At 47.5% G+C, this 7,860-nt stretch overlaps 1 protein-coding gene across 4 annotated transcripts in view; it reads left to right on the top strand.

Moving 5' to 3' along the window:
* The first annotated feature begins 4,362 nt into the window (after window positions 1-4,362).
* The window catches only part of DHRS7B (dehydrogenase/reductase (SDR family) member 7B), a 47,570-nt gene continuing 44,072 nt past the window's right edge, over window positions 4,363-7,860 (top strand). For 2 of the 4 annotated variants that reach the window (XM_010842871.1, XM_010842870.1), the window contains exon 1: window positions 4,375-4,419. Coding sequence is in view for 1 of the 4 variants with exons in the window: in XM_010842866.1 (XP_010841168.1) it covers window positions 4,400-4,419 (20 nt within the window). In the remaining 3 variants the exon portion in view is untranslated. Of the gene's footprint in view, window positions 4,420-7,860 lie in introns of all 4 variants that reach the window. The other 2 variants (XM_010842866.1, XM_010842869.1) reach the window with 2 other exon arrangements.

Genomic DNA, 7,860 nt, shown 5'->3' with positions numbered 1-7,860 from the left:
GGACTAATCATATTGGAACAGAATGTTAAAGTGTGTATGTGTATCACTGAATCACTTTGCAGTACAGCAGTAATTAACACAACATTTTAAATAGTCTATATCCTGGTGGCTCAGACCATAAGGAATCTGCCTGCAATGTGGGAAATGGGGGTTCGATCCCTGGGTTGGGAAGATCCTCTGGAGGAGGAAATGGCAACCCACTCCAGTATTCTTGCCTGGACAAAAGCATGGACAGAGGAGCCTGGTGGGCTACAGTCCATGGGGTTGCAAAAAATCAGACATGACTGAGCAACTAACACTTTCACTTTATACAACTTAAAAAATTAAGAACAAAACAAAAAAGAAAAATAACAGTGACATCCCATTCCCCAACAATTACCAGGAGGACGGAATCCATTTCACACAGAACCAGAAACCCAGAGGGAGGAAAGGAAATCAGAATTTAAGAGGATTCCAGGCTGCAAGCATGTTCTGGTCCCTCAGTTATGAGGCTTGCCACCCTCAGTCTGCATTCAGTAATACACCAGTTAACATTTGGACCCCAAAGTGCCTTACAACCTCAAAATAACTAACTACCGTCCATATTCCCTTTGTAGATTAGTAGTCCTGAGGCAGGAGGCAGATGAACTCCCAGGGTAAAGCAATTGGAAATTCATTCCCTCTGGACTGAAACTCTAAGACAGGAATAGCAGGACAATTAAGGGAGGAGGCTGGGCCATGCCCAGACCACGTATCTCTCATTACTGAAATCCAGAGACCTCCCCAACCACAAGTGGGCAGAAAGCCTCCGGACTGCAGGCCAAAGGGGGAGCAATGTCAGGGAACACCCAGATATGTTTGTGGTAGGATCCATTTTGGCTAAGAGATATGTGTGCTCACATGGAAGGATCCTGAGATATATCAAATACAGACTGTGAACCAGGCAAATCAAAATTATTGGCCAAAGGAAAACTGGAAGAAATGTCCCATATAAGTGATTCAAACTGCCAAGAGGGCACAACTCAGGGACCCTCTTTCTGAGTCTGCCCCTTGCCTATGCACATGTACTGTACTTTTTTTCCTCTTAGTAAACATTTTACTTGCTTCACTACTTTCTGTCTTTGTGGAAATTCTTTTCTGCAAAACCAAAGGGCCAGGGCACTTGTCCCTGATCACTGGTCTAGTGGCTAGGATCTGGGGCTTTCACTCACGTGACCCAGCTCAATTTCTGGTTGGGAACTCAAGCTTCGCTCCAAGCCCTTGCAGGCTGAGGCCACCCAAGATCAGTCTTGCTGCTAAGTCACTTCAGTCGTGTCCGACTCCGTGTGACCCCATAGAAGGCAGCCCACCAGGCTCCCCTGTCCCTGGGATTCTCCAGGCAAGAACACTGGAGTGGGTTGCCATTTCCTTCTCCAATGCATGAAAGTGAAAAGTGAAAGTGAAGTCGCTCAGTTGTGTCAGACTTTTAGCATGGACTGTAGCCCACCAGGCTCCTCCATCCATGGGATTTTCCAGGCAAGAGTACTGGAGTGGGGTGCCATTGCCTTCTCCGAGATCAGTCTTATGACTTCATAAATCAGAACCTGAATTACAAGGGGGGGAAATTAAGTATTCATAACCACAAATTTATGATGATGCTTCCAAGTTTCATGTCTTAGGACTTGCCTGGTGTTTCAGTGGCTAAGACTCCATGCTTCCAATGCAGGGGGCCTGGGTTCCATCCCTGCTCAGGGAACGAGATCCCACATGCTACAACTAAAGAATCCACATGTTGCAGTGAAGATCTTGTGTGCCACAAGATCCAGTGCAGCCAAATAAATATATTAAAAAATAAAGTTTTATATCATAAACTTTCCTCAATAAAAGGTTATTAATAGGAGGGGGAGAAAGGATAAATAGGCAGAGCACAGAGAAATTTTAAGGCAGTAAAAATATATTATAATCATGGATATACATCATTATACATTTGTCCAAACACTCAGAATATAGAACAAGAGTGGACCCTCAAGTAAAGTGAGCTCTTGGGGTGATTATGATGTGTCAGTGTTGTTTCATCCTTGGTAGAAAGTGTACCATCTGATGAGTGATGTTGATAATGGGGGAGGAAATGAACGTGTGGGTTCCCAGGTGGCTTAGTGGTAAAGAATCCACCTGCCAATGTAGGAGACGGAAGAGATGCGGGTTCGATCCCTGGGTTGGGAAGATCCCCTGGAAGAGGAAATGGCAACCCACTCCATTATTCTTGCCTGGGAAATCCCATGGTCAGAGAAGCCTGGTGGGCTACAGTCCACGGGGTCACAAAGAGTTGACCATGACTGAGCCACTGAGCACGCAATGCATGTGTAGGGGCAGGGAGTGTATGGGAAATCTACCCTCCCAAACTTCAATTTTTAAAAAGTCATTAAAAAGAAAAGGTTTTTAACACTTAATTTGTGCCCAAAAGGGTAAGGTAGAGAAACATAGTTCCTGCCCTCAAGAACCTGCCAGTTGGATTTCCCTGCTGGTCCAGTGCTTAAGAATCCACCCACCAACGTGGGCAGGGAAATGGGTTTGATCCCTAATCCAGGAAAATTCCACATGCCATGGAGCAACTAAGCCTGTGAGTCACAACTATTGAGCCCAAGGTCTAGAGCCCATGAGCTGCAACTACAGAGTCCATGTGCCTCGACTACTGAAGACCATGTGCCTAAGGCCTGTGCTCCTTATATTCTGCAGTTAGCTGTTACTATCCACAGTTTTATCTTTCACATCTAGGTCTACAATCTGTGGTGCCCTGTACCAGGTGTGAGGTCTTGTACAAAGGCCACAGATGCAGAGCTCCACGCCAAGGTCATCTCCGGAACTGACTAAGTCTCACTGTAACTGTTGCCCAGAACCCCCCTAGGCTTTACTGGCCACCTTCCTGACCCCATATTAGGTAAAAATACCCACCCAGGTACTCACCCTATAGTGCCTTAACCAATCACCTAATGCCACCCTTCCAGCAGGAATTTTTCTCTTGAGACTATAAAAATTGGCTACAAACCCATAAAAGGGGCTTCCCAAGTTCAGTGGTAAAGAATCCACCTACCAATGTAGGAGACGCAGGAGATGCAGGTTCATTCCCTGGGTTGGGAAGATACCTTGGAGGAGGAAAGGGCACCCCACTTCAGTATTCTAGCCTGGAAAATTCCATGGACAGAGAAGGCTAGTGGGCTACAGTCCTTGGGGTCCCCTAGAGTTGGACACGACTAAGCACTACTAACCCATGAAAAGGGTCTTCTCTCCCAGATTCAGGATGTTGGCCCACTGTTCTAACAGGTCTCCTGCTCTAATAAACTCTATTCTACTCTCATTCTGTCTCATGTCTGGAAATTATTTTCCAACCCTTGCACAGACCATGACACAACCCATTTTGCATTTATTTTCTTGCATGAAGTAGGGGTTACGGTTCATCCCCCAACCCTGACAACCAATTCAACAGATCAAGCTCTTTTTCTTGCTAAGAACTTTCCTATTGCATTACTGGGACTCTTGTGAGAAAACACGTGACTACATACCCCAGGGTTTGTTTCTGGCCTCTCTCTTCTTTCCCATTGATCTTTTTATTTATCTTTCAGCCAATATGACACGGCTTTAATCACTAAGGGTTTATACTCCCTAGCATACATTCTCCGGAGAAGGCAATGGCAACCCACTCCAGTACTCTTGCCTGGGAAATCCCATGGACGGAGGAGCCTGGTAGGCTACAGTCCATGGGGTCACGAAGAATTGGACAGGACTGAGCAACTTCACTTTCACTTTCATGCACTGGAGAAAGAAATGGTAACCAACTCCAGTATGCTTGCCTGGAGAATCCCAGGGACGGGAGTCTGCTGGGCTGCCGTCTATTGGGTCGCATAGAGCCGAACACGACTGAAGTGTCTTAGCAGTTTAGCAGCAGCATACATTCTCAAGACTTCCCAGGTGGCGCTAGTGGTAAAGAATACATCTGCCAATGCGGGAGACGCAAGAGAGACGACTCCATCCCTGGGTCGGGAAGATCCCCTGGAGAAGGAACTGGCAACCCGCTCCAGTATTCTTGCCTGGAAAATCCCAAGGACAGAGGAGCCTGGGCGCGCTACAGTCCATAGGGTCGCAAAGAGTCGGACACGAGTAAGCCGACTGAGCACACACATTCCCCAACTCTGTGTTCCCTTCCCTCCCTTGCCCCCACACCAGCAGAGTGCACGAAACTCACACCGTGACTTTCTTAATTTCCCTCCGGAATATGGAAGTAGGACCTGTACACCAGAGGACAATGTTCAGACCGCTCCCATCCCGCAGCGCCTCCCTGTGGCCTGAGGGGCGCACGCGCAGTCTCACGGCCGTGATTGGACAGAGCCATACCACCAGGCGAGGGAAAAATACGTCACTGGCGGGCTGTTGGCGTTGACGCGTCATGGTCTCCGCAGCAACCAGGTAGGGCTGCAAGCGGGGGAACTTCGGTGGCTACTGGGGTCCCGCTCTAAACTGAGGCGCGCGGCAGATCCCGGTTCGAGCGCGCCCCGCCCTCTTGAGGGGAACGAAGCGATGTGGAGGCTGAGCAGACCCGGAGGGGCGCCCGCGCCGGAGTTCGGGCTCGGCGGTTTTTTGGTGCAGAGCCTCGCCTTCGCTACTCTCTGAGCCTCGGTTTGAAAGTGAAAGTGAAAGTCGCTCAGTCAGACTCTTTGCGACCCCATGGACTATACAGTCCACGGAATTCTCCAGGCCTGAATACTGGGGTGGGTAGCCTTTCCCTTCTCCAAGGGATCTTCCCAACCCAGGGATCGAACCTAGTCTTCCGCATTGCAGGCGGATTCTTTACCACTGAGCCGCAAGGGAGCCTCGATTGGCTTGGCCACAAGTGGGTGTAGGCGGGCGGCTGACCCGGTTACCCAGGTTTCCCCGATTCCGCGCCAGGCATGGCCGGGGCTTGAGGCACACGGCCCGTGCAGAGTTAGGGCAGCAGGTACCCTTGTTCGGAGGCGGAGCGGGGTGGTGCCTGCTGCGCGCCCGCGGGACGGCCACGGCGTCTCTGGCTCTTGTGGCCCTTTCTCTGCCGTCGCCAAGTTGTGCGGCTTGGACTTGTGTTCTGATGTGCAGAATGCCCACCTATGAGTTTGTCGAGAAGCGTGATGAGATTGCACGTGGATGGTACACGATCCAGGAAGTGCTTTTGATATCTCCAACCCGTGTGTGTGGAAAACAGAGAAAGTTAGTTTTTAGATCTGAGGGAGGACGGAAACAAAGTTAAATGGGGTGTACTGAGGAAAGTGGAATGCCACAGGAAGGGTGAAACTGGTGACCCTGGGCTCTAGAACTGGAGGACACGGGAGCAAAGGGACATTTTGTCATTAATGCATGGAGTTTCCTACTAGGAAGGAACGGCAGTTGTCCTAAAGGCGAAAGCCGATTGTTCCAACTACATGTGGCACAGCACAGGCTCAACAAATGGTACCCATAGAACCCTATAGTTTGCTTTGCTGTAGTGGTTTGAGTTGACAAGTTACTTTTGAAATAACTTTTGACCTTCATATATGTGTGTGTTTAGTGAAAATAATACTTGGTTCTCTTAATGGAATTACCAGGAAGTGCTTTTCACATCTTCCAACCTGTGTGTGGGGAAAACAGAGAAAGTCAGTTGTTAGAAAAGTGGCAGATAGAAAAAAGGATCCTCAACATGGTGATACAAGGATTGCTAAGTTGTGTCCGACTCTTCGTGACCCCATGAAGTGCAGCCGGCCAGGCTCCTCTGTCCATGGAATTTCCCAGGCAAGAATACTGGAATGGGTTTCCATTTCCTTCTCCAGGGGTTCTTACGGACACAGGAATAGAACACATTTTGCCTCCCGCATGGCAGGCGTATTCTTTACCACTAACCACCAGGGAAGCTGTGATTTAGGGATAGAATCAGCAAAAATGATCTAATTCTTAAGAAGGATAGGCAGGGAACTAACTTTTTTGAGAGCCCACCAGAATGACTGTGTGGATATCTCTTACTCCTAATGCAGGAGAGTGTAGTGAGTGGCATAACTGTACTCCAGACTGTTTTGGGTGCTGAGAGCACCCACAGCCAATAAATGAGGGAAGCAGGCTTTTAAAGCTAGGCTTCTGGACTTATCTGGTGGTCCAGTGGTTAGGAATCCACCTGCCAATGTAGGAGACTCGGGTTCAATCCCTGGTCCAGGAAGATTGCACATGCTGTAGAGCATCTAAGTCTATGAGCCACAATTAAGCCCCTTCGCCACAGCTGCTGAGCCCGAATTCTAGAGCCCATGCACTCCAACTGGAGAAGCCAGCAAAATGAGAAACCCACATACCACAACTAGAGAGTGACCCCTGCTTGCGGCAACTAGAGAAAGTCTGCACACAGCAACAAAGACCCAGCACAGCCCAAAATAAATAAATAATTAAAAAATAAGACTAGGCTTCTATATAAAACATACTCATTCCAGTATAGGCATTGCTTTTGAAGAGGTCTTTGCTCAAGAATTTATATTTAAAGGTAATCTGAATTGTTGCCATAATACATCTTACCAGCCAGATGGAGGTTCCCAACTTTTTCTTAAGGCAATGAGGCTTCCATTTTCTCCTGTGGCTTATGTTGGGCGGGAGTGAGATGGAAGGAAGGAGTAGGGTTGTGATTAGGCCTTGGTAAAGGGTGACCAGTGACACTGAGTGCTCCTTCTTGCTGGGATTCTCTTGGTGGCATTTTGCTATGCCCTGAAGCAACATGGTGAGATTTCCAGATTAACTGAAGTATATGTCATCCTAATAGGGCTTGCTTTAAAGGAAGGCATCCTAAAAATGGGTATACATGGAATTAGAGGACCATTTAGTTTAATCATTTTTCTTTGCAACATTTGGAGATTCTTTGGGATCATATATTTTGTTCTAGTTCAGTTCAGTTGCTCAGTTGTGTCCAATTCTTTGCAACCCCATGGACTGCAGCATGCCCAGCTTCTCTGTCCATAACCAACTCTTGGAGCTTACTCAAATTCATGTCCATCGAGTGGGTGATGCCATCCAACCATCTCATCCTCTGTTGTCCCCTTCTCCTCCTGCCATCAATCTCTCCTAGCATCAGGGTCTTTTCCAATAAGTCAGTTCTTCGCATCAGGTGGCCAGAGTTTCAGCTTCAGCATCAGTCCTTCCAATGAATATTCAGGACTGATCTCCTCTAGGGTGGACTGGTTGGATCTCCTTGCAGTCCAAGGGACTCTCAAGAGTTTTCAACACCACAGTTCAAAAGCATCAATTCTTTGGCGCTCAGCTTTCTTTATGGTTCAACTCTTACATCCATACATGACTACTGGAAAAACCGTAGTTTGACTAGATGGACCTTTGTTGGCAGAATAATGTTTCTGCTTTTTAATATGCTGTCAGGTTGGTCATAGCTTCTCTTCAGGGAGCAAGCGTCTTTTAATTTCATGGCTGCAGTCACCATCTGCAGTGATTTTGGAGCCCAAAAAAATAAAGTCTCTCACTGTTTCCATTGTTTCCCCATCTATTTCCCATGAAGCGATGGGACCAGATGCCCTCATCTTAGTTTCCTGAATGTTGAGTTTTAAGCCAACTTTTTCACTCTCCTCCTTCACTTTCATCAAGAGGCTCTTTAGTTCTTCTTTGCTTTCTGCTATAAAGGTTGTGTCATCTGCGTATCTGAGGTTATTGATATTTCTCCCGGCAATCTTGATTCCAGCTTGTGCTTCATCCAGCCCAGCATTTTGCATGATGTACTCTGCATATAAGTTAAATAAGCAGGGTGACAGTATACAGCCTTGACATACTCCTTTTCCTATTTGGAACCAGTCTGTTGTTCCATGTTCAGTTCTAACTGTTGCTTCTTGACCTGTATATAGATTTCTCAGGAGGCAGGTC

Source organism: Bison bison, unplaced genomic scaffold (assembly GCF_000754665.1).
Source record: "Bison bison bison isolate TAMUID 2011002044 unplaced genomic scaffold, Bison_UMD1.0 scf7180017864180, whole genome shotgun sequence".
Lineage (NCBI taxonomy): Eukaryota > Metazoa > Chordata > Mammalia > Artiodactyla > Bovidae > Bison > Bison bison.
The sequence above is the reverse complement of the archived record's forward strand: the minus strand, read 5'-3'. Positions and strand labels throughout refer to the sequence as shown.